The sequence below is a fragment of the Schistocerca gregaria genome, chromosome 4, assembly GCF_023897955.1.
Source record: "Schistocerca gregaria isolate iqSchGreg1 chromosome 4, iqSchGreg1.2, whole genome shotgun sequence".
Classification (NCBI taxonomy): domain Eukaryota; kingdom Metazoa; phylum Arthropoda; class Insecta; order Orthoptera; family Acrididae; genus Schistocerca; species Schistocerca gregaria.
Window position 1 is genome coordinate 733,975,226 of NC_064923.1, and position 27,282 is coordinate 734,002,507.

The 27,282-nt window shown below is 39.8% G+C and overlaps 1 protein-coding gene across 1 annotated transcript in view; it reads left to right on the forward strand.

The window, feature by feature from the left end:
• The first annotated feature begins 13,627 nt into the window (after window positions 1-13,627).
• The window catches only part of LOC126267892 (potassium/sodium hyperpolarization-activated cyclic nucleotide-gated channel 4-like), a 65,887-nt gene continuing 52,232 nt past the window's right edge, over window positions 13,628-27,282 (forward strand). The window contains exon 1 of the mRNA XM_049973202.1: window positions 13,628-13,714. Coding sequence (XP_049829159.1) covers window positions 13,628-13,714 — 87 coding nt within the window. The remainder of the gene's footprint in view (window positions 13,715-27,282) is intronic.

The following is a 27,282-nucleotide window of genomic DNA, read 5'->3' on the forward strand; positions in this document are numbered from 1 at the left end:
GCTACTTTGTGACCCCCACAAAAAAATTAAAGAAACAAACAAACAAACAAACTTTGTGTGTCGTAAGTAGGTAATGAGGTATTAACATAAATAAGGTACAGAAACTGATTTTAGCAAAATCACCAAAGTACTTTCCGTAATGTTTACATCAAGTGGACGGGTGCTTTATGAACATTACAATGAAAACTTAAAAAAATACAAATTTCGTTAGTTGTCGTTGATTTGCGTACACAACATACTTTTTAAAGTCATACAAATCTAAAAGGAGGGACCGGAATCTGAAAATATGTTTGTGACATTTGTTGTGAAAACCCGTATTCACTGTTATGATTTAATAGTTTTAGTTAAGTTTTATGAAAAAAAATTAAAACAGTTACAGAATGTGATGTAAGAAATCATTAAAAACAATAAATACTTTTGAAAATTCTAAAATATAAAGAACCAGACTAGATAACGATATTTTCAAATATGGGCAAAGTAACCCCTCCTCCTCGCTTGGTAATCAGATGGTTAACACCAAATTTTCGCCTGCCGCTGTGACCGAACGGAGCTAGGAGCTTCAGTACTGAACAGCGCGATCGCTACGGTCGCAGTCTCAAATCCTGCCTGAAACATGGATGTGTACGATGTCCTTAGGTTAGTTAGGTTTAAGTAATTCTAAGTTCTAGGGGACTGATGTCCTCATGCTCAGAGCCATTTAAACAATTTTTAACAATATTTTCCACCACTGTCCTAATTAATACGTTCGTCGTTCGTCCCAAATTGATTTCTGCAATTACTTCATGCAATGTTGCTTGTTTGTTAACAGTGATGACTCTGTACAAACGCCGCCTTTCTCGGCCATTAAGTGAAGGCCATCGAGCACTGCGTTGTCTTTGGTGAGAGATAATGTCTGAAATTTGGTATTCTTCACACACTCTTGACAATGTGGATCTCAGAATACTGAATTTCCTAATGTTTCCTGAAATGGAATTTCCCACGCATCTATGACTAGCTCCAACTAGAGTATGTCCATTGCCGTCGAGAGCCCGTAATTACTTATAAACCTCTTTACATGAATCACCTGCATACAACTGACAGTTCCACTGTCCATTTATACCTTGTGCATGGGACACTACTGCCATCTCTATATTTGCATATCGTTATCCCGTCACTTTCGTTAACTCAGTGTAATACATTACGGCATTTCAAATGGTGAAGCAAAGATACAAAGACATCCTCCTCGCCTTTTTAACTTCATCTGTCAATGAGGACACTTTCCAGATTCATGGCGGGAGGCAATTTTAATTCTGCTTTTAAAACCTGGGAAGGGTCGTTCATATGTGAATACTTGTCATAGTATCACAGTACTTGAAAATTTTTGGTATCTCAACTGCAGATTTTTCAGCACTCATTTAACTTTAGGACTTTGCATCTCAGAATGAACAAAAATGAACTTGTATCACTATTGAAATAAGCCCTTCATATGGTATAGCCACAGAGATTTTATACTTCTTCGAAATGGTTTCCTGTGCTTCCTTGCGAATTTTTTCAAATATTTCTCTTGCTGTCGCACTGTCGCTTCCAGGTAGGAGAAATGGTAACTTCGCCTTGACACCATGTCTTGCAGTGACGAACTTGGAGAATTAACTGCGTAGATAATAATTAAACGATCCACACATTTCCTTCTTTAACATTACAGATCGTCCCTTCTCTAACTGCTCCTGACAGTCTCCATGATCGCAGATTTTAACTACCATAATATTATCGCAAAATGGTTCTGTAATATGAGTAAGCACATTTAAATTCTTCTTGCTAAGGAGAGTACCATTTTCGGTATAATTTAAGTTACCAATGTCAGAAACAAGATTGCCCAGGTTCTCCAGTAGTAACCATAAACCAAAGCGTTCGTCGTTTGGTCTCGTCCTCCTCCCTAATAGCTGACGTGTGTTAAGCATTTTGGAGGATTCCATGTTGATGCTTTCAACGATCACAGAAGACTGATTGGATGTGGCCGTCATGCATCCTTTTATACTCTAAATATCGACGATGGCGGTACTTGCGGTCACGTGAACTTCCGGTCATACATCCTAAATTTGATTGTACATGCAGTTCAATAAATGAATTGCGCTATTTTGTGTTCAAGGTGTTCATGGGAGGGAGGGCGACAGGCACACACAAGTACCACCCTTATGTGTAGGTTGGGGCCTGAAAGAGTAACGCCTTTGTGCTGAGGGGAAACGAACAGCACTGCTTGTCTGAAATGTGTATATGTTGCAGTGTAAAGTTACAGTGGCTTATGTACCGGCATGTCCAGAGAAAATGTCTGTAGATCCAATCGTGAGAGAGATACGGATTTGATGTGAAAATTGCGACAGCCATAAGGGGAATGAAAGATTTTCTTTTTTATGTGCATTATTATGTGCAATATAGATACTGAGATTTGTTCCAGAACCACGACCGTCAAGAGGGAGGACTTCCAGCGCATCACTCGGTGTCAGACTGCAGCAGTCCTATTTAATTTTAGTTTCAATGATAAACATGTGCCTGCTAACCAATATACCTGTAAGTCTGGAGATGGCCATAGAAAGCGTAGCAACAAACAAGCAGGTCGAAGCCAGAAACAGCATCTCAAGGAAAACCTTTGTTCCAGGCTGGGGCTTGCCCATCCTTTGTACACTAGTTCAGAGAGTCAGAGAAAGCGTTCGAACTCTACCACTCAGATCCTCCTGGGGCAGGGGTCGTACATGGCTGACTAGCCTCTCCCTGGCTGACAAGTGCTTCCACGGCTGCAGTCATGGGCCGCGTTTACAGCGGCAGTATCCTCCATCGGCGCTGCACTGCGGCACAATGTGTACATGGTATGCATTTGACTATCTGTAGACCACTTTTGCAGGGTTTAACTGTCAGTGCAATATGGCGACCTGTACAAAATAGTTTTACTGATGAAAGTCTCGACTGCATAAACAAATGGCGGACAGTGCCCCCACTCTAGCAGCAGCAGCACTTTGGCAGCTAACTCCATTCATTCACATGACAGCCTTTGTGCTGGGATATAGGAGCCTCTACAGACTGGTTCTAACAATATGGGGACGAGGTATATACAGTGGGAGGCTGACCCTCATGTGCCATTGTGGCATTAGGACATCTCCAGAGGAGTAGCTATGCGACACTTAAAATTCCCGCCGTTTTTCTCTTCTGTAGAACAGTGCTTCGAGTTCTGCTTGCGTAATTGTTTTGTGCTTAGACAGTGTTTTTTTCCGAACAACAGGAATGCTTTTATGATCAACGGTGTTTACGCAAGTGTGCACAGACATGATGAAGGCTTTTCGTGGTGAGAAAGTTAACCATTTCTGGGACTATGTTGAAACCAAGACGTTATGATTTCTGGAAAGGGCAACGCGTGAATAGTCGTTAGGACCACCAGAAAGAACGCAATCGGTGTTATTCTGTACTATTTTCGTAAACAGGTCCTGTTAGGACAATAATTTCCATGCAGAAAAGCTAAGACATCACAAAAGCTCCTACAACAACAAAAGCGACTATTTCTGTGACACTTTAGAATTTCCGAGAGGTCGACCTGGCTGTTATTTACATAGACATATGACATCAGTATACCACTGACAACCTTTTACATGCGCCTGTGAGCAAACATATCGCTGAGGGTGAGCGCTATATGAACGTCTCACTGGACAGCAGGTACAAAGGCTACGCGTCATCGCACCAGCAATGGTACCTAGGTGAACACGTGTTTTGACAGGAATTTCTCAGGTGTCAAGTATGAAAGGGATGCTGCTGCCTCATGCTTGCGGGACTTGAACTGGCGCCTGCACATGTTCCGGCAGCTGACGGCCACATCGTCGCTTTGTGGGGGCCACAGGTGCATCCCGACTCACGGGAGCATATGATGGTGTTATGTGTGATGCAGTGTGGTGTGTGCTTCACAATCGAAAGATTTTTATCCGTGTAATTACGTGTGATAGGTGTTTTGTGTCGGTATTCCTTGTGTGATCAGCATAAAAAGAAGGGCATTCGATTTAATTACTTCTTACAAGACCATCTTTCTAAACAGTAGAGAATGATGGGCAAGAGAAATCCAGGCCCTGCAGACTGAATATTTTTTTATAAATAAACAATATACCCTTGAATTTCCCTTTGTGTGATCCTTCCTCTCCACTGCAGAGTCTCCAGTTTCCAGCTAGAGGAGGGGAGGGGGAGAAGTGGGAGAGGGAGAGGGGGTTGGCATGGGGTTGTTGTTGTTGTTGTTGTTGTTGTTGTTGTTGTGGTCTTCAGTCCTGAGACTGGTTTGATGCAGCTCTCCATGCTACTCTATCCTGTGCAAGCTTCTTCATCTCCCAGTACCTACTGCAACCTACATCCTTCTGAATCTGCTTAGTGTATTCATCTCTTGGTCTCCTTCTACGATTTTTACCCTCCACGCTGCCCTCCAATACTAAATTGGTGATCCCTTAATGGTTCAGAACATGTCCTACTAACCGATCCCTTCTTCCGGACAAGTTGTGCCACAGACTTCTCTTCTCCCCAATTCTATTCAATACTTCCTCATTAGTTATGTGATCTACCCATCTAATCTTCAGCATTCTTCTGTAGCACCACATTTCGAAAGCTTCTATTCTCTTCTTGTCCAAACTATTTATCGTCCATGCTTCACTTCCATACATGGCTACACTCCATACAAATACTTTCAGAAATGACTTCCTGACACTTAAATCTATACTAAATGTTAACAAATTTCTCGTCTGCAGAAACGCTTTCCTTTCCATTGCCACTCTACATTTTATGTCCTCTCTGCTTGGACCATCATCAGTTATTTTGCTCCCCAAATAGCAAAACTCCTTTACTACTTTAAGTGTCTCATTTCCTAATCTAATTCCGTAGTCATCACCTGACTTAATTCGACTACATTCCATTATCCTCGTTTTGCTTTTGTTGATGTTCATCTTATATCCTCCTTTCAAAACACTGTCCATTCCATTCAACTGCTCTTCCAAGTCCTTTGCTGTCTCTGACGGAATTACAATGTCATCGGCGAACCTCAAAGTTTTTATTTCTTCTCCATGGATTTTAATACCTACTCCGAATTTTTCTTTTGTTTCCTTTACTGCTTGCTCAATATACAGATTGAATAACATCGGGGAGAGGCTACAACCCTGTATTACTCCCTTCCCAACCACTACTTCCCTTTCATGCCCCTCGACTCTTATAATTGCCATGTGGTTTCTGTACAAATTGTAAATAGCCTTTCGCTCCCTGTATTTCACCCCTGCCACCTTTAGAATTGGCATGGGGTAGGGAATCGATTTCCTGAAAAAAATTTAAGAAATAAATAAACTATATTCCATACACTGCCTTGAATACTCTAAATTGTTTAAATAAATAAGTTCTCACCCTTTGTCTAAACTGTTGAAATTGTGTTTCAATGTTTCATACACCACAATCGAATTCCCTCCAAATGACTGATCAACTGAGTCTTTTTCCCACCAATTTCCAGAAGGGGTTTAGCAGTGGGGGAGGAGTTAATTAATTGATCAATTTGATTATGTAGTCAATCAAGTTGATAAGAGTGAGAAGGGCTATTCCAGTAACTCAGACCTGAAAGTGTACCTGTAGCATCGTGGGGAGGGGGTGGGTTGGAGGTTTCCTGGGGGATGGGGCAGGGGGATGGAGTGGTGGAATAATAGGTTAAGGACATGTCAACCAAAAGGAAGGACCCTTTTAGCAGAACAGTAGGTTAAGGACCTGTCAATCAAGGGAGAAGAATAGGTTAATGACCTGTCAATCAAACGAGAACAATATTTTTGTCCCTTAGTGCACACCTACCCCTAATGTAGGCAACGCACACTAAAAATTGCGCTGGTGCCTCTGTTGTCCCACTACTGACATTGTATAAACCATAAATTTCTTAATTAATGCCACACACCATTCCATGAAATAACTGAAATACCTTTCAGCTACAAACCGACATAATACTTTTGATTGTTAATTCCACTGTCTACCAAATTCTTCAAGCAGCAGCCGCTGGCCAAGACAAGAGCAGCAATATGGAAGTTATCGAATTTGCGATATTTTGCGAGTTCCTAAACAGGAGCGAATTATATAGTTTCATCTGTGAGCTTTAGTAGTTAGTTTTTAAATTTCTGTGAGTCGATTTAATATTTAATAGACACAATTCACGCGTTTTCGTTTTTGTCAGAAAGTAAACCAATTTTCTGACATGTTACAAATTGTATATTACAAGCCCCCAATCAGGAGTGAATTATTTAGTCTCACCTGTGTGCGCTGGTAGTTTAGTTTTTGAATGTCTGCATGTTCATCTAATTTATTAGACACACTATTTGTTTCTTCATGAGTGTCTACAGTAGAGTTCCAATGCACATGTCAATAGCACGTTGGTTGTCTGTGTAATGCAATTTTTCATATCTTTAGTATGGACAGGGACTGTGACTGCTGTGTGCAGGTGCGAGCTGAGTTGGTGAAATTTCCCTCTCATCTCCAGGCTGTGTTGGCTTTGGTTACACTGCTTGAGGCTGAGTGGGTGGGCATCATTGTTGTGGGCCACCTGTGGGCATCGAATCAGGTCCAGTGCGATCCACAAGTCCCCCAAATGGTCTGCACCGGTGGCCAGCCCAGTTACTGCTCGCATTGAAGTTGACCCCTCATGTTTGGTCAACTGAGAGGTCGCCTCAGGGCATGGCAGGCTGCAAAGACTTCTCAGGGGACCGAAAGTAAGGCCTCTCTCGTTAGTCTGTCAAGTAGGTTCCAGGTGCTGTCTGTAACGGACACTGTCCCTGAGCCAGTTGCAGTCACTTGTCCTGTTTCAGAGGAAACTGCAGGCTACAAGATCTGGGCAATCACAGAGGGTGGGGTATTGGTAGTTGGGAGCTCCAATGTTGGACGTGTTAAGTGTCTGTTTAGGGACATGGCTGCCAAGGAGAGGAAGAAAGCTAATGTGCACTCCATCTGCATACTGGATGGAGTTATTCCAGACATGGAACTGGGCTTGGCGTGGTGGCCGAGCGGTTCGAAGTGCTTCAGTCTGGAACCGCGTGACTGCTAAAGTTGCAGGTTCGAATCCTGCCTTGGGCAATGATGTGTGTGATGTCCTAAGGTTAGTTGGGTTTAAGTAGTTCTAAGTTCTAGGGGACTGATGACCCCAGATGTTAAGTCCTATAGTACTCAGAGCCATTTGGACCACGGAACAGGTCGTTCCAGATGCCACGAAGAGCACAGGGTGCAAGCAACTGCAAGTGGTGACTCATGACAGTGCCAATGATGTGCGTTGCTTTGGATCAGAAGTATGGCAACATTTGGCCATTGTGTACAGAAGCTCAACACCAACTCTTCTACACATTAGACGTGGCCAGTTTTCGTTCATTTTGGGGAACTAGTTCACTGGAGGTCATTCCTCTTTGGGAACCGTTCATATATACTCATTCACCGTTTCTTTTTTTCTAATTGTGCATGCTATATGGTCCAAAGAACTCGTTAGTGTATGGAATAGAGCCATAGGGAAAGAAGTTTAGTAGGACTTCTCAGAAAACATCACCTTAATCAGGTGATGTGAACGGGCCAGTGACTGCAAGCTAGGTGCTTGCAAGTTTCACATTTATTTCAAAGAGAGAATATGACACTAAGGAAGACTCTAATTTTTTAGTTTGGCTATGTCTTTGTGTGGGAAATGAAGACTTATTTGGAAAAATCCCAACTTCTGACACAGGAGCTGAGAGACTGCATACTAAAATTAGAAGCTTAGTATCAATGACTACATAAATATGCTGGAAGATTGTTGGAATTTCATATGTAAAAATAAACAAGACTTTTCTCAAAACCATGATGACATAGCACAAATTTTTGATTTGAAGGCCTTTACAAACGTTAAGGAGAAAACATGGAGGGGGGGGGGGGTACTTCTAGCAGTTCAACGCCTAATGTGATGAATGGGGATGCAAACAATGCTAGACAGGGTTACAAGTGCATGTGTCATCATGATGTCCAGGCAATTGGAACCAGCAAGATTCTCTCTTTTACGCATATGAACAGCATGTAATTGGATGGATTACACCATGATGACATGTGCAGAAGTGGCACCCTCTATGTTCATAGATTTTACTTGCTCTCTCTATCTAGCATTGTTTGCAGCGGCATCCATTACATTCCGATGTGAATGCAAGAAGTATTTCTCCATGTATTTTCCTTGTCAGATGCACACTTCCATACATTGGTAAGTGCACAGCCAGTGTCTCTAGTTATTTCGATTCAGAGCATGATGGTTGCCCCCTCCCTTTTCAGCTATTGGCTGGGTCAAAAACTGTTTATCTTTCTTGATGGTCAAGTTCTTGAAAGTAAAGAAATGTGCTACATCATCATGGTTTTGAAAAAAGTATTGTTCATTATCACACAGGAAATTCTGACAATCTTCCAGCACATTTATGTCGTCACTGATACAAAACTTCTACTTGTAGCATGCAATTTCTCAGCTCATGTGTAGGACATTGCTTTTTTTCTAAATAAGTCTTTATTTCCCACACAAAAACATAGCCAAACTGAGAAATTAGAGTCTTCGTTAGCATCATATTTTATTTTTGAAATAAATGTGAAACTTGCAAGCCTTATGTAAACTTTCATCCATTACAATTTAAAAAACTATTAAAAGTTATGTAGTTATTTTAATAATTAATCTTTAAATCAAGCAGATAAAAACTAAAAGAATTATGAATAAAAAATAATTGCCTTGTGACTGGTTTGTGTTGTAAAGTTGATCTAAATGACGAAGAGAAAAACAGATTTCTCTGTTTGTTGCCCAAAAGATACATATACGACATGTAATTTAATATTTATGTAAGTTAATATTTACTGGTCATAGACACTGAATACACAGAGTATGATAATGAGGAATGGAGGAACTAGAACAAGGAATACGACTGGCTGCAGAGAATGGTGAACAACCTTTCCAGAAACGAGACTGACCACAACCGCACTAAATGGTGAACGAGCACTCCTTAGAAGTCATCACTCACTTGTTCCATTCACTTTAGTGCACCATTCCTTTGGACCCGTTTGCTCACAAATAACTAGTCTATTGGACACACCAAGATGGCATGCATGCTCTAGAATTAGGGCATTATTGCCATTGTATACCAAGACAATGCACTCTCATAGAAAGAGCATGCACACCTCTGGAATTTCCAGAAACAAACGATAAGTAATAAGTAAAACATCAGTACATTATACTCTTAACATCAAATACAGCAGTAATCCTTACATATCCCCCCCACCTCCAGTAGAAGTTTTTCTAAAATGGAGGAAAATTTTTTGAAATTCCAAAGGGAAATAATACATATCCCACAGAAGTTTTGGCCTGCAACGAGATCCAAACAGAACAAATAATCGAAGAAAAATTCAGGAATGGTTTTCTCCTGACTGTTGTGCTGTAATACAGCAGAAATGTCAAATAAATTTTTATCCCGTCCATCCACTGAAAATTAAAATTTTTACGTTTTTGTTAATGTATGTGATATGCATACAATGAAGGTGTATAGAAATCAAATTTGCTATATATCTAGATTAAATAGCAACAAAAGTGTTGAAATGATTTTGTACAGACAGCCATGTAAAATGTGCCATGAAAGTTACATAATACAGCCTGTTTTAATGTCTACTTTAATCTTGTTACTGTTAATGCATTTCATGTAATTTAAAAAGTTAAAGAACACTTTTCCATGCTTTCCTGATTGTCTTACACTCGACCTGAATTACCACAACAATAACTACTGGTATTTGTTCCGTTTCTGAGTAGAAAGCACAAAACATACGCCAATCTAACTTCCTCCAGGCAACATCTGCCACCCGCCAAATAAAAGGATTTTTTTTACTGTAACTGTCGGTTGTTGTGTTGCGGTTTGATGCTGCAAACTGTGTCCCTCCCTTGTGTCGTCGTGATAGTCGTCGCAAACAACTACAATACAAGATGATGCAGAACTCCTCTTGTTGCCTCGAACCACTGCAATACCAGATGCCATAGATTTCAATTTCACACACAAGCTGGCGCACTATTGTTCGAAACTTATTATTGTATACCGCCTCCACACTCTTCTTCACCGAAAAAGCAATAGTTCACGTACAATATGCCAAACATAATATTTCTGTGGCATTGTGATAACAAAATATAAACTGCGTCCTGTTGTGCAGACAAATGTAATATGTCTGTCCCTGTCTCTTTATTTTTGATAATTTTTAGCTATAGAATTCAAGATTGGTGACTTTGCTGGGAGATCACGCATTATTATGAAACGTGCATAATACGAATATGTATGTCTTTTACTTTGCAAATATTAAAATTATTTAATTAAAGAATGAGAAATGTCACTTTGAAACTATAATAGTACAAGCCAAATTACTTTGGTTTATCGCTCCTTTTGATTGTAACACACTTTCCTAACAATGACTGTGCTCGTTCAGTATCACTTAATAGCTATGTCTGTTTTACAATCAGACTGAAATAATCGTTCCTACTTCGCATTTCCACAACATGAAAGCACTGATCGCAAAAGCCTTTTCATTTAATTTCTACTATCAGTATGTTTCTTCATGACCATGAGTGAGTCTCAGATGTGACACTGTATCAATCATAAATCTCTTGACTAATCCCACACCCCTTTCTGCAAAATAATGAAAGCATTTTTCTTCTACAAACCATCGCAACACTTTTAACTATTAATTCCATTTTCTATCAAATTCTGCACATTTCGTATCCATGGTGCAGCAACACATGACCACTTTGCAGGGAAGCTCAACACTGTATCTTCTGCACACGCCAGTATATCGCATGACTACTAGCTCTGGAGCATTGTTGTCATCATGCAGCAAGACAATGCTCCCTCATAGATAGGGCGCGCTCGGCTCCTAAAGTTCAAGAAGCCAGCGATGTTTATACGTTATGCTGTGAAAGATAGCAGAACTACTTACACATTCCTTACTAAGTCGTAAATTTTTGGGTTACATTTTGCTGAAAACTTTAAATCAATTACGAAATCTTGGATAAGATATCATTAAGAACAATAAACATTTTTTTTTCAAAATTTTAAAATGTAAATTGTATGAGTAGATTACAGTATTTTCAAAAGGTCAGCATAAAGTACCACCCGCCCTAGAGATTGTGAAGGTTAATTAACCAGCTGTCCCAACCTGCTAGTTTCATCTCCCCCACCTCCCTTTACAATCACAAACATATAAAATATGTCAGAGATTGTGCAATCATGATGATGCTCCTGTTATGAACTTTAATTCATTTCATCATCCCATTTTAATGATAAAAAGTAATATTTAACAAAATTTGTCATTTTCGCTTTAGACATAACATCACAGTAAGAGTTTTGTCAAAACTGTGAAGTAATTTTTTCAATAATAACCATATATATTTTTGTCAATGAGTTTTGATAATAAATTAGTTTTTTGTAATTAGATCGATGTTTTAACTAAATGTTTTACAAGTTTTTTTCTGCACGAGATCGGTGTAATGACTTCTTGGTAATATTTATTTAATACAGGCTCATTCTGTGAGTGATATTTCCCATGTTTTCTAAGTCCTCAGAACAAATAGTATCGAAACAGCATCGGTGTCAGGCTGCAAAGTAATGTGTTAATGTAATCATAATCTTTAATTGCGGTGGTGGCTGGACTAACATTTAAAGCTTGGCCTTTCTTAAGTGACTAGACTAAAATTTAATGTTTGGCCTTTCTTGACAGCTGTATAACTGACTGCACTAACATTTAAAGTTTGGCCTTTCTTGACTGATTATATATTCTGCTAGCATTAATATTACACACGCACACACACACACACACACACACACACACACACACACACACACACACACACACACACACACACACACACACACACACACAAACAAACAGAGAGAGAGAGTTTATGAGGCGCTTGTCCGCCTGATTCTTGAAGATCGTTCATCTATCTGGGATCCCTATCAGGTAGGGCTGATAGAGGAGATAGAGAAGATCCAACGAAGAGCGGCGCGTTTCGTCACGGGATCGTTTATCTAGCGAGAGAGTGTTACAGATATGCTTAACAAACTCCACTGGCAGACGTTACAAGAGAGGTGTTGTGCATCATGGAGAGATTTACTATTCAAATTTCAGGACAGCACTTTTCAGGAGGATTCAGGCAGCATATTATTTCCCCTCACATACATCTCACATATTGACCTCAAGGCGAACAAGAAATTACAGCCAATCCAGAGGCTTACCGACATCATCCTACCCACACACTATTTGCTAGTGGAACAGGGTTGGAGGGATCAGATAGTGGTACTGAAAGTACCCTCCACCACACACCATTAGGTGACTTCTGGAGTATGATGTAGATATATACTGCACATTCACGATAACAATCTTTCAGAGTGGAATTTAAAGAATTCAGTATGCAACTGGATGAATGAATAACACTAGAAACTCAGCAAAATAACAAAGTAATCAGGCTATCATCAACTTCTTTGCTTCTGAAGGTTTATCAACAACTGAAATTCAGTTGACTACTTATAAGTATTCTGCTTCTTAATTTTCCAGGTAAGATTTTATCAGCTGAATTCAAATGTGGTCTTGCAGAGCATCCTAAAACAATAACCAAACATGAATACATCAAGTAAGTTCTCTGTTTGGCAGTGACAGAATGTTCTATAGTTAAAAATATGTGAAAAATCTATGGCATATCAGAAGAAAATTAAGATTCGTTTTACATGGAAAATTTACTATGTAAACTTTTTGTGCAGAATTAATGATACTTTTTTATTATGACCAAAACTGAGAGTGAATACAAATTTCTTAGTAGTGTTCCATTCATTTTAAAAGACTCTGTGACATGAATCCATCATGTTAGCAAAACAGCTATCTTAGCTTAGATCCCTTTGAATTCTGTCTCTTTCCACAGTTAAAGAAATCAGTGGTTTGCAAATGTGATTAATCCAAAGATTAAATTATAGAAAGTGTAGATGGCCAAAATATTTGATGAGGCAAATATCCACAGTGGGCTTCAAAACTGGTCTTGCAATAAATAAGAAATTACTGGTATCGAAAGGGGATTTTTTTAGTTTTTTTAAGTGTGGATGAGTATTTTACAGACCTCTCAGAAATGCACTTCTGCCAATTGAATCAACTCAACGTATTAAAGTTGTTAAAAAAAGAGATCACATTCAAAAACGAATTCATTTTTTCCTAAAAAAATATTTTTTCACAGCAAGAAATATATTTTCATCTCATAATTTTAAATCAGAACATGTAAAACAGTATATTTTGCACAACCTTTGCAGTACAATCAGCCACTCATCATCTGTCACATAAAGACATTTTAACTGCATTATTACCATAAATGTGGAAAATCGTCCATATTGGATCTTCTTTACATTCCATTTCCACTATGATTTCTCACCTGTAGACATCAGTTACATATTAATCTATGTTTTTATTTCCAGGAACTAAACTGAGGATATATTGTGAGACAATGTTTTCATGTGTGCACATTTTCACTACTACACATTTTTATGGAACTATTCCACATAGACTGCCAACAACAATTTTTTTGACAATGATGATCCACTTCAGTCAACTGTCAACCATGATATTTATTGGTGAAATTTGCTCACTGACAGAAATAGTAAATCATAGTATGTCCAAATATGCCAGAAGTATTATTAGTATAAAGGTAAGCTATCTTCAGCTAATAAAACTAACAACCCAGTAGCTTCCCTACTTTCATTGTACAGATTTATTTGCCCGTGTAACAAAATAAACTGCTTGCACAAGTCCCATATCCTAGATTTTTAAGAAAACCCTCAACAAAATATTTATCGTTTATGTATCTGAATTGATTCTAAATGTTGTATGATAACATTGTTTTTTAGCTTCTCCCTCTCTAATTAAACTCTAAGACAAAAAAGTTATACAAATGGGAAACAAATTAATACATACAGGTATTGACAGAAAATGCAAAACCGTAAACCTTAGGGGAGGCAGATTGATGAATGTGTGACAATGTTGTGCAATTTCACTGTTCTGTTGACTAAGACAGTAAACAGGGGATATGTCGATTGGAAGCTACAGGTCTTTGTGAATTTCGTTCTGTGTACTCAGTTTGGCAGTAGCCCACGAAAGCCTGTTGGAGTAATTGGCGAACTCCTCGACCTATGAATATAAGCAATGCCACTTTTCCACATTTTTTGGAGGAATGGGTGAAATATGACTGAACACAGTGTCAAGAAGGAAGTGGTCGACCTAGGGAGACGACAAAATGTGAGGAGTGATCAGTCGTCACAGAGATTCATCATCATCGATCCTACATGCAACTGGTGCTTTAGTGACCACAAGGACCATTAATTGGTGGCTCACAGAAAGGACGCTGAGCTCATGACACATCTTGTGCCAACTACCATTGACTTGTATGGCAACAAGCCCATTTGTAGTGGTGTGTGGCACATTCGGACTGAATTCATTGGGGTATAATCGTCTCAGTGATGAATCCTGCTTCGAACTCAGCCATGATGACCAGGGAAAATGAGTCTGGGGACCTCCAGGACATGGTGGGATACCAGTCTCATTGTCACCCACCATATGGACCGAATACCAGCAGTGATAATCTTGGGTGCCATTTTGTTTCTTAGCAGGACTCCTTTCGATGTCATCCACACGCCTCGTACAGCACAGAAGCACGCTGACCATGTTATAAGCCTGGTTTGATACCCTTTGTAGCAATCCATCGTGGGATTACATTTCAATAAGATAAATCATGCCTGCACAGGGCGAGCGTTTCTACTGCTTGTATTCATGTTCGCACAATCCTACTTTTGGCAGCAAGATCATCAGATCTCTCCCAAATTGAGAACGTTTGGGGCATTATGGGCTGGGACCTAGAATCAGTTAGGGATGTTGGCGATCTAACGCTCCAATTGGACAGAATTTGGCACTATATCCCTCAGGAGGTCATCCAACAACTCTTGTCCATCAGTGCCACGTCGAACAACTGACTGCATAAGAGCCACAGACGGACCAACATATTACTGACTTGTTCAATTTCTGAAGCTCTTCCTCTTGAATAGATCATCCAATTTTTCTGAAATTCTAAGTCCGCCATATGCACTATCTGGCAACATTGTAGGAAGCAGAAGTGTGTGGAGGAAATGCTGTCATTCTTTGAAAGCCATGATAGAGCTTTATTTGCTCGTGGTCTAGTGGAAAACGTCCAGCATTGTAGAAACAAAGTAACGAGTTAGCGATTCCTCAGTGCCTTGCCTTTTTTATTTATTTGTTTTTTAATCATATTTCGGATGTCTGCTAAAGTTATGTCTGATTCAACCTCAAAGATAATTCGCTTCACTGTCTAACCGACCAGTAACAGCAAAAACTTCCATACACGGTTCCATCAGACAGCTCGTGGCTGCCTTAAGGTCAGAACAGATCGCATTCTAGAGTTTCTTTGATCCACAGCGGTCACCAGCCACCAGCTACCGGCCATAAGCTACCTGTCGCCTTATGCCAGAACCAAGCGTAAACGGTGCGGCACTACAACTTGCCGTATAGGTATTTATCTTGCAGTTACATATTGCATTTTGTGTGCTTGAAACTTATGAACATTGTTCAAGAGTTGTAAAACTGAATCGCAAGTGGAAAATGGTCTAATATATGAGACGTTTTATTCACTATGGATTTAATAGAAGGCTGGAGGCAACATAGCCAGCTCGGAATCTTTTTATTGTCCGAGGGGTGAGGGCGTTTGGGATTCAGTTGTACTACTAAAGGGGAGTAATACCAGCCAACGTGTTCCTTGAATTGCCTATAAAGTAACTATACATTCTGTGTCGGCAATGCAGCTGCTGAGGGGCAGAATACCAATAGTATAAGTCACTGAGTCTTATTCGAATTTCTGTAAATTGCTTTAGGGAGTAGACCAAGTTACTAATAATACTCAAGTTCACTGACTGCAAACTAAACATCGTAAATCAATAATTGTTACAATGATTTGTGTATTTCTGTATTAAGAATACAGCAAACAAAAAGCTCTCCAAAAGACATGATTCTCATTTTTGGAGCATAGCCATTGTTGATGCTATCAACTTTATGAGGAGGAAACACACCTTTTTTTTTAATTATAACTTCAGAAAACATTTTTCTTGGGACTGTTCTCACTGGCCCTGTCCCCAAAAGAGAGGAATGAAGAGGCATTGACTGCAAAACATTAACTGCAAACCAAAAACACCCACAGGGAGACTCTGCAAGCTACAAATGAGAAAGTTCCAATCAAGGAAGGCTGGTGTACAGGAAACCACACTCAATAATAGAAAATATTGGCTCAAAAAGCTATTGAAAATTAAACCAGTCACAGCTAGTGAAGCATTAATAATGTGAACATTCATTGCTACAGTAGAGTCAAAGGTAGAGAGAAGCAAATTTCCCACAATGTAAAAGACAAGAGACATTGTGATTTACTCGTAAAATAACCTTCTTGCAGTCGAAAACGCACATTTCAAACTCACTGACACTTATTTAGCATGGAATGTTCAGACTATTTCATCAAACTCACGAATAAGTATATAGCGAACGTAGTAGCATAATTCAGCTCCAGTCCTGGAAGTCCGCCGGCTGTCACTCAGGCGCCAAACATGTTATGGATGGCACTTTATGTGTAACTGTTTTTCGAGACGATACTAGTGATTTGCGAATTGTTTTGTGATGCCGTTAATTCAAATACATGTGAATCAGAATGCAGCGCCTATATACTCAAATAATTAAAAATCGGTATGTTTCAGGACATTAGAAACAGGATTTCAGCGAGCTTATTAATTGGCTAACTGTAACATATAAAACATGTGTAGTGGTTGGTTGTTTCGGGGAAGGAGACCAGACAGCGAGGTCATCGATCTCATCGGATTAGGGAAGGACGGGAAATCTGGATGGCCGGACGCGGGATTGAACCGTCTTCCTCCCGAATGCGAGTCCAGTGTCTAACCACTGTGCCACCTCGTTCGGTCATGTGTAGTGACTGTCATTTTAGTTGCATAGCACTTGCTAATATTTGTTAAGGAGTTATCTGCAAAATTAATGTAATCATCGCAAGAATCAACTCTGTGTCTGCTTCCTGGTAATTAGACAAGTGCTATGGATACTAGACTGAGCACATTGACGAGTGTTTCTCTTCAAGCGCTAAGAGGCTTTGGTTGCATTCTCTGCTTGTACCCGACGGAAACGTGAGCCATTGAAGCAGGGTATGTGTTCCTAGCCACACATCTGTGTATAGTGTATGACTGCTCGTAGGGAAGAATGAAGTAAGTAGATCTTAACCAGAATTGTTGTTCATAGGAAGCGTTATTGCTCCACGTTATCTCTACTTACTCGTAGGTAGTCAGCGCTAGAGTAAGTGTGTCACCACTAACTGTGTCATTCAAATCAGGTGGACAGCGTAGCATCACCACATTGAGCACCCATAGCTTTCTGATCATGCAGTCGTTACTATCATTTACATGCAACGGTTACAATACTTCGCCAAGAAAAACGAAAATTGGCTTATAATGGGGATTTCTATTTGCAGTACGCCTATGACTGACGTCCAAAATAAAAATAACAAGTTAAGGGGGTAGGACATTAAATGGGCCGACTTGTAGCAGGAGAGCACCATAGGACATTTTAATTTCCAGTGTCTATACTTTTACAAATAAATTCATAAAAATTAGTCAGAATGACCAAGAAGTATTCAGGATTCACACTGATAGCTGTGGACTTGAAAAACATAACAAAAGCAATTTGTTTTATATTTGAATTCGACCATTTTTTGCTTTACCATTGGCTGCATTAATTGCTTTAGGTACACTTTTCTTCATAAGTAAGAGAGATTCTTCAATGAATTTTCCACAGCATACAAATCATACTTAAATGACTATGTAACTCTAGAATTTATTTCATTTATGAAAAAATGACTGACTTATTACATTTTAAACTTCATGTTTAGAAAAAACTCGACTTTTATAGTTAATTATCCCAATTTTTACCACAATTTTTAATAGATTTGGAAAATTCTAGAGTTTTGCATTAAGGATTTTGTGTTTAATAAGCATACCAAGTTTGATAGTAATAGGATATTTATTTTGGATGCTACAAGTACCTAAGTACAAAAAATTGTGTTTTGCAGAAAATGACCGTTAAAGTTGTATTTGGCATACTTGTAGAACTGTCCAGCACGATAAGCAGGTTCTTTCTCGTTTTCAATATCAGTTTCCTTCCTCTTCACATTCCTATGATGTACTCTTCTTGATTTTATGACCTCCAAAAATGATTTATCTGCTTTCACTACACGCTCTCTGTCTATCACATACAAAGCTTTGATACAGTTCACTCTGGCCTTAATTCCCATTTTCTCTAATACATATTTCCTTCTTTGCACACAGTCATTAAAACGTGAAACCGCATCATAAACACCAATAGCATGTGTATTTCTTCCCACAAGATCGGTTTTTGGCAATCTTTCCCATAAACATTGGTTAAAACTTTCATTTGTGTTTTGGGTACCACCATGAAGGCATTTCTTCAGTAAGTTTTCATTTGCAAAGTTCCTGAATATAGGTTTGATGGCTTCCATTACAGCAGTTGGTAGAGAATTTCTATGATGATATTCTTCAGCACCAGCAATTGACCCTTGATAGCCACACCAATATTTACTTCCTTTTGGGCGTAAGTTGTGGATAGGGTTATTGTCTGTGGACATTTTGTGGAAGTATAAGACCCAAACTGCTTCCTTCATATTTTTCAAGTCCCCTGTGTTCCTTCTTATTGCCATTCTACATCCGTCAGTCGCCCTCTCCCTTTTATTCCCTTACCACCAGATAATTTTTTTTCCTGACAAATCTTGTCTCAGCCTTCTAACTCTAGTTCCAAGTCTTTTCTGTACATGTCCCACACATTCTAACTTCTGCATAATAGTGTCAGCTCCATATGGTGCACACTTTTGAACCTCAGGGAAAGCTTTACTGTCACCATCACCGAGGTATTTCACGTAACGCAGGCCATGGGAGGCAACAGATCTGGTAAACAAGGCTACAGCTCCCTGCACTTCCATACCTCCACTTGAGCCTTTATAGTTCATATTACATAAATGATCTGCAATCCCTTTCACACAACTATGACAAAATTTACTCAGCACTTCAACATCTAGTACCTTACCAGTGTCAACAGATGTTGCTGTTACATCACCATTCAATGAAGTGTGCCCTCTTTTTTGTCAGGTACCATCAAAAGCAGCCACTATGTCCCTGTCACCATCATTTTCGAGAATAGATTTCTTCTGCAGCACTTTTCATTGAAGATTCTGCAACTTCTTTTACAGCTTCAATCAATAAGCCATAATACCTCTCAAACTTTGCTGGAGGAGGAGAAATATTCATCACTGCACGAAGTGGTCTTGCTGTCTTCTGTCCCTTACCAATACAGCACATGCCGTATGCTGCCCTCAAATTCACATCATAACCTTTGTTTGCGATTTTAGATGTCATGCAAAACGCACCAACGTTGCATTTGCTGCATATCACAGATACGTTCGTAGCAAGGCCTTTTCTGGCACTCTTATCTTCCACCAAAGGAACACACTGAACACCAAAGCAATGCTTGAACATATCATTGTCCAATATTAATTATGACAGTACGTTAACATCCCCCCCCCCAATGAACCATGGACCTTGCCGATTGTGGGGAGGCTTGCATGCCTCAGCGATACAGATAGCCGTACCATAGGTGCAACCACAGCAGAGGGGTATCTGTAGAGAGGCCAGACAAACATGTGGTTCCTGAAGGGGGGCAGCACCCTTTTCAGTAGTTGCAGGGGGAACAGACTGGATGATTGACTGATCTGGCCTTGTAACAATAACCAAAACGGCCTTGCTGTGTAGGTATTGCGAACGGCTGAAACCAAGGGGAAACCACAGCCGTAATTTTTCCCGAGGGCATGCAGCTTTACTGTATGATTAAATGATGATGGTGTCCTCTTGGGTAAAATATTCCGGAGGTAAAATAGTCCCCCATTCGGATCTCTGGGTGGGGACTACTCAAGAGGATGCCGTTATCAGGAGAAAGAAAACTGGCGCTCTACGGACCGGAGCATGGAATGTCAGATCCCTTAATCGGGCAGGTAGGTTAGAAAATTTAAAAAGGGAGATGGATAGGTTAAAGTTAGATATAGTGGGAATTAGTGAAGTTCGGTGGCAGGAGGAACAAGACTTCTTGCTCAGGTGACTACAGGGTTATAAACACAGAATCAAATAGGGGTAATGCAGGAGTAGGTTTAATAATGAATAGGAAAATAGGAATACGGGTAAGCTACTACAAACAGCATAGATTGTGGCCAAGATAGATACGAAGCCCACACCTACTACAGTAGTACAAGTTTATATGCCAACTAGCTTTGCAGATGACGAAGAAATTGAAGAAATGTATGATGAAATAAAAGAAATTATTCAGATAGTGAAGGGAGACTAAAATTTAATAGTGATGGGTGACTGGAATTCGAGTGTAGGAAAAGGGAGAGAAGGAAACGTAGTAGGTGAATATGGATTGGGGCTAAGAAATGAAAGAGGAAGCCACCTGGTAGAATTTTGCACAGAGCACAACTTAATCATAGCTAACACTTGGTTTCAGAATCATGAAAGGAGGTTGTATACATGGAAGAACCATGGAGATACCAAAAGGTATCAGATAGATTATATCATGGTAAGACACAGATTTAGGAACCAGGTTTTAAATTGTAAGACATTTCCAGGGGCAGATGTGGACTCTGGGCACAATGTATTGGTTATGAACTGTAGATTAAAACTGAAGAAACTACAAAAAGGTGGGAATTTAAGCATATGGGACCTGGATAAACTGAAAGAACCAGAGGTTGTACTGAGTATTGCTGAGGGAGAGTATAAGGAAACAATTGACAGAAATGGGGGAAAGAAATACAGTAGAAGAAGAATGGGTAGCTTTGAGGGATGAAGGCAGCAGAGGATCAAGTAGGTAAAAAGACGAGGGCTAGTATAAACCCTTGGGTAACATAATAAATATTGAATTTAATTGATGAAAGGAGAAAATACAAAAATCCAGTAAATTAAGCACGCAAAAAGGAATACAAACGTCTCAAAAATGAGATCGACAGGAAGTGCAAAATGGCTAAGCAGGGATGGCTAGAGGACAAATGTAAGGATATAGAGGCTTATCTCACTAGGGGTAAGATAGCTACTGCCTGCAGGAAAATTAAAGAGACCTTTGGAGAAAAGAGAACCATTTGTATGAATATCAAGAGCTCAGATGGAAACGCAGTTCTAAGCAAAGAAGGGAAAGCAGAAAGGTGGAAGGAGTATATAGAGGGTCTATACAAGGGCGATGTACTTCAGGACAATATTATGGAAATGGAAGAGGATGTAGATGAAGATGAAATGGGAGACACGATACTGCGTGAAGAGTTTGACAGAGCACTGAAAGACCTGAGTCGAAACAAGGCCCCCGGAGTAGACAACATTCCATTAGAACTACTGACGGCCTTGGGAGAGCCAGTCATGACAAAACTCTACCATCTGGTGAGCAAGATGTATGAGAAAGGCGAAATACCCTCAGACTTCAAGAAGAATATAATAATTCCAATCCCAAAGAAAGCAGGTGTTGACAGATGTGAAAATTACCGAACTATCAGTTCAATAAGTCACAGCTGCAAAATACTAACGCGAATTCTTTACAGACGAATGGAAAAACTAGTAGAAGCCGACCTCGGGGAAGATCAGTTTGGATTCCGTAGAAATATTGGAACACGTGAGGCAATACTGACCTTACGACTTATCTTAGCAGAAAGATTAGGGAAAGGCAAACCTACGTTTCTAGCATTTGTAGACTTAGAGAAAGCTTTTGACGATGTTGACTGGAATACTCTCTTTCAAATTCTGAAGGTGGCAGGGGTAAAATATAGGGAGCGAAAGGGTATTTACAATTTGTACAGAAACCAGACGGCAGTTATACGAGTCGAGGGACATGAAAGGGAAGCAGTGGTTGGGTGGTTGGGAAGGGAGTAAGACAGGGTTGCAGCCTCTCCCCGATGTTATTCAATCTGTATATTGAGCAAGCAGTAAAGGAAACAAAAGAAAAATTCGGAGTAGGTATTAAAATCCATGGAGAAAAAATAAAAACTTTGAGGTTCGCCGATGACATTGTAATTCTGTCAGAGAGAGCAAAGGACTTGGAAGAGCAGTTGAACGGAATGGACAGTGTCTTAAAAGAAGGCTATAAGATGAACATCAACAAAAGCAAAACATGGTCGAAGTAGAGAGGATATAAAATGTAGACCGGCGATGGCAAGGAAAGCGTTTCTGAAGAAGAGAAATTTGTTAACATCTATTATAGATTTAAGTGTCAGGAAGTCATTTCTAAAAATTATTTGTATGGAAGTGAAACATGGACGATAAATAGTTTGGACAAGAAGAGAATAGAAGCTTTCGAAATGTGGTGCTACAGAGGAATGCTGAAGATTAGATGGGTAGATCACATAACTAATGAGGAAGTATTGAATAGGATTGGGGAGAAGAGAAGTTTGTGGCACAACTTGACCAGAAGAAGGGATCGGTTGGTAGGACATGTTCTGAGGCATCAAGGGATCACCAATTTAGTATTGGAGGGCAGCGTGGAGGGTAAAAATCGTAGAGAGAGACCAAGAGATGAATACACCAAGCAGATTCAGAAGGATGCAGGTTGCAGTAAGTACTGGGAGATTAAGAAGCTTGCACGGGATAGAGTAGCATCGAAAGCTTCATCAAACCAGTCTCAGGACTGAAGACAACAACAACAAAAAACAACAACGTTAACATCAAGGATAATAATACATGAACCTTCGGATTCATAGCCTCCATTTTCATTAGCACGAAAAACAAGCTTCCTTTTAGAAGCACTCGGTGGTGAATTGTTTACTGGCACTGAGAGGTTGCAGTCTTGAGCCACTGATGTAACATTTGTTGTAACACCATTTACTGTGTATCTGTTGCCGTGGTGACGTTGTTTACTGTTGAAGCAACGAATTCTAGGTATCCTGTGCGATAATATGCCACAAACGAACACAAAACAACACAGCAAAATGAAAATTGTGTCAAATACCACAGTACCACACTGCACGCCTTTCAAAACATAGAACAAACAAAAGCAGCAATCAAAACAATGCATGTCGATAGCAGCAGAGAAAGTATCGATATCGATAGTCCTTTGTTTCACATATGACTATCTTTGGCACAGATATTACATTCGAATTCTACAGAGCGAAATACACTTAGGTATGACAGAAGAATGCTGTGCAGAGGGGCGTGGCGCTGCATCCTTATACAGTTAAGACCAAATTACGTACCTTATAACTCCTCAAATATATATGTTTTACACATCAAATGATTCAGGAAGATGTGCGCTACACAATAAGCATATTTTTGAAAAATTATTATTTTTTTTTAATTTTTGGCATCCTACCCCCCTTAAAAAACTGAACGGGGAGCAGAACATATGCTGGTTGTACGCTCTTACTTGGTCCCTTTGAGGTCGATGGAAGTCGGCTGACTTCGAGCCGTTCAGGAATGATTTTGCTGGTTGCCAACCTTAGCTATAAGAGTATCGTTCGGCGTAAAGATAAGGTAACCATTGTGGATATGGTTGCCATATGTAGTGGGGACCTCGGTGGCACACTCTGAGATGGCGGTGTACAAAGGAACTGAAAAATTCATGTATTATAAGTTCTTTTTTAGAACACAATTACATGGAACTTGTTGCTGCTGAAATAGTTGGTACACTATGTTTTCTAGAAGATTTCACCTTTTTCAGCTAACAGATGGCGTTACTTCGGTTCTTGAGACAAGCTAGTAAGAGTATTTTGCAAAATCGGTGTAAAATTTGGTCTTGTTGGGATGTCGGGAAAAGAAAGTCCACAACAGCGACGGTCCCGATGTATCGGAAAGGATGGCAACCCTAGCCGTGAATAGAGTGTTGCTCTGTGCGCGTTGTTGCAGGTAGCGACTCGCCATAAGCTTGGGTGTCGCTTCTGCGACACAGTATTCCATTACAGTTGGTTTCTTTTAGACCTACACGCTAAAAGCTGCCTGCTCTTGTCTCATCAGCCAGTGTGTCAGGAGGCTAGCGCAAGCTTCCGTTCCCAGCATTCTCCACACAGGGGCCAAGCAAAAGTGTGCGATCTATAGAAATTTTCTCGAGTTCTTGTAGTTTGATTTTAATTAATTCCTGACAGTCGCACACTACCTGGTCCTTTCAGCTACCAGAATATTCGGATGTATATTATCAAAGTTTGATTGCTGTAACACTCTAATGCCTTAAGCAAGTCTCCATTTTGGATCGAATATTATTATGAATGCAACGTTAATTTGACTTTCAGTCCATCTCCAGACGACTCACAGAATGATGTCTGAAATATTCTGACAGTCGTGTTGACTTTCGCTTGAGCTCTGGAAAGAGTTGTGGCATCCGGCAGTCAGTGGTGAATGCAGATGCGTGAAAGAGATCACTGCTGTAAGGAGTACTACGCTTTGCTGCACATTCCCCATACCGTAGTTAGTAAATAACAAAAGGTTCAGTGTGATGACAGACCCAGTGTCCGCAGGTCCTTAAATAAAAATCAGTGAGCAGTAGTAATGCATGAAAGGAAACAGCCTGTTGGATGAAACAATGGAGAACTCCCGATTTCTGCAACGTTTCTGACTTGGACTACACTACGAATGTCCTGTCACATTATGCTTCAAGATCCTAAAAGTTTAACTTTCTCATTCCATACTAAAACAAGTGGAATGAGATGAGAGGAAGAAATGAATTATATGCTCCTGAGAAAAGTTGTCACTTGTGTACTACTACAGAGTGCAGAAAAGTTCCTTATTTCTTTTTTGTGTGATGTGTAAATTTTGGTACCAGCCCTTCTTACTTTTTCTTAGGATCAAAATAGAGTGGACAATCTGTCACTGGTCAGTGCTCTGGTGACCAATTTCGTGCGCTGGTCCCACTTGCTTAATTGAATCTGAGTTTCTCGTTGGCTACTCCACGAATGTGCAGAGCCTAGATTATGTCTTTCTGTTTATATCACAGCATCTACTGTGTAGTCGGTGCGTCACTCTACATAAACGAATTGGACACTGCTGATTGCTACATTTCTCATGAGTCACGACCCCAAGAACGCTCTCTATCTGTGGTAAATATATTTTACACGTAAAACACCCTCCAAGAATTTTGTGAACGTAACATGCAGGACACAGGCTGAATAAAAATTAACTTTTGTAACTTGCCATTGCATTAAAATATTTCACAGTGACATTAAATGCAATTTTTAGTGTTGCCTGTCTTTTGAATCTTAATGGCATCTGTTTATACAACGCGTAAACGTGAACAAATGCAAATCAGACAGATGTGCAGACACACACACAGTCACTGCTTCCAGTGTGACTGACGACCAATGTCTATTCGGCAATCCATTCCTTAGTTGCCATCAACTGGGTGAATTTCTCAGCTTCCTGGCAGTGCAGGAACCGTGAGGATGAGACTGAATGATTGCTCCGATACTGCTTAAAGCAACGCTTGACTGATTATCAGACGATCGACTGCATGGCACTTGCGGAAGAGTGTACTTCTAATCACCAACTGTCTACTATCATTACGTAGGATTCATCGAAGGTGCCATTGCATTGATCCCGCTAAGTGTGTGACATTTTATCTCCCAGCACGAATTTTCTATATTCGTCCGAATACCACTAGCTTTTATACATCCAGATGGAAATGACGTCGGTACCTCTGCCCACATATTCTCCATAGGGTTGAGGCCCGACAATTATGCAGTGGATGCTATTAGCTTTGTACTGTTCTGGCCCTGAAACCAATACTGAATAGCTCTGCTCTGATGGATGCGGCTATGGTGCTGTAAATAAGTTGTTATCTATTTATTTCATCTATCTGCATTTAAAAGTGTATTTCTAACTGGCACACTGTATCACCAGTTTCTGTTGTATTTCATAATGCAGATACTGTCAAAGCTGAGAGTTGTGGATTAAACAGTACGATGAGGAAAGTGGTTTACCGAGTCCATGATATGATGAGAGTCGTAGCTTGCTGAGAGCCAATTAAGACAAAACGGCTGACTGATATAATATCGAACTAAGAAATGTAACACATTAGACGATTTTTATCTCTGCGTGACAACCATACTGTGCGAAAAGAGACCCTCGATGTAGTAACAAGCAGAAACTTTACAAAAAAAATTAAAGAATTTGACTTAGCAGTTGCAAATTCACGAAAAAGATTAACGAGATAAACATAAATCCGAAAATGTCCGATACTACAGCTAACCAAACCTCTTCAACTATGTTGGAAGATGCTTAACAGATGTTAATAAAAGAGTAACAAACCAAGCATTTATGGTTAAGAAAGTCAAACAATATAACATATCAGAAAAAATACATAGCTCTAATGCAAAATAAAAAGTACACGATTTATATCACTATGAACCCTTAGGAATGAATCGGCTGAAAGCAACAGCAATGTACATTCAGAAGACAAAGTCTAGAACAGTCTAGATCAAAACAATAAACATCTGAAAGCTCTATGTCGAACAGAGAAGACAAAATGAACACAAAAAAGGAAGATGCAATTCATTCCGTACACCCTTAAACAAATCACTCTCCTCATCACTCAGTTTAGAACAATTATGAAGTTAGAAGCTATGCAGGTAACAGAGGAAACTACTTTCAGGGCATCGTGATCAGAACGAAATGCAACAACAATGTTGGGGACATCAGGAGAATACGAAACGACAAAGTAGGATGGTTGGTTCGAAAAGTTGTAATCTCTAGGATATAAATGGTTGAATATTTGAAAACTATCAATAAATTTTTGCGCTATTTGCTATTCATATCTGCAGAAAAATTGATCTTTGCTTGAAGATACAAAAGAACGACACTTGCTTTCATTATGTATTCTATAATATTAACATAGGTCTCTCCGGTGTGGTGCCCTCAATTTTCCACAGGTGCCCTGCTCATCGAGCCCAGATGTAACCTCAAAAGTCAGCAGGAAAGCGACCACTTCTCTCCATTTCCACGAGATACTTCCGACTGAAGAGCTCTCCCCATAACCGGTACACCTGGTAATATCAGAACTGTTTGCCTCTTAAGAAAACCGCTCACAAATTCATTTATTTTACAAATGCAAGATGCAACACGAACAATTTTATAACAAGGGAAACAT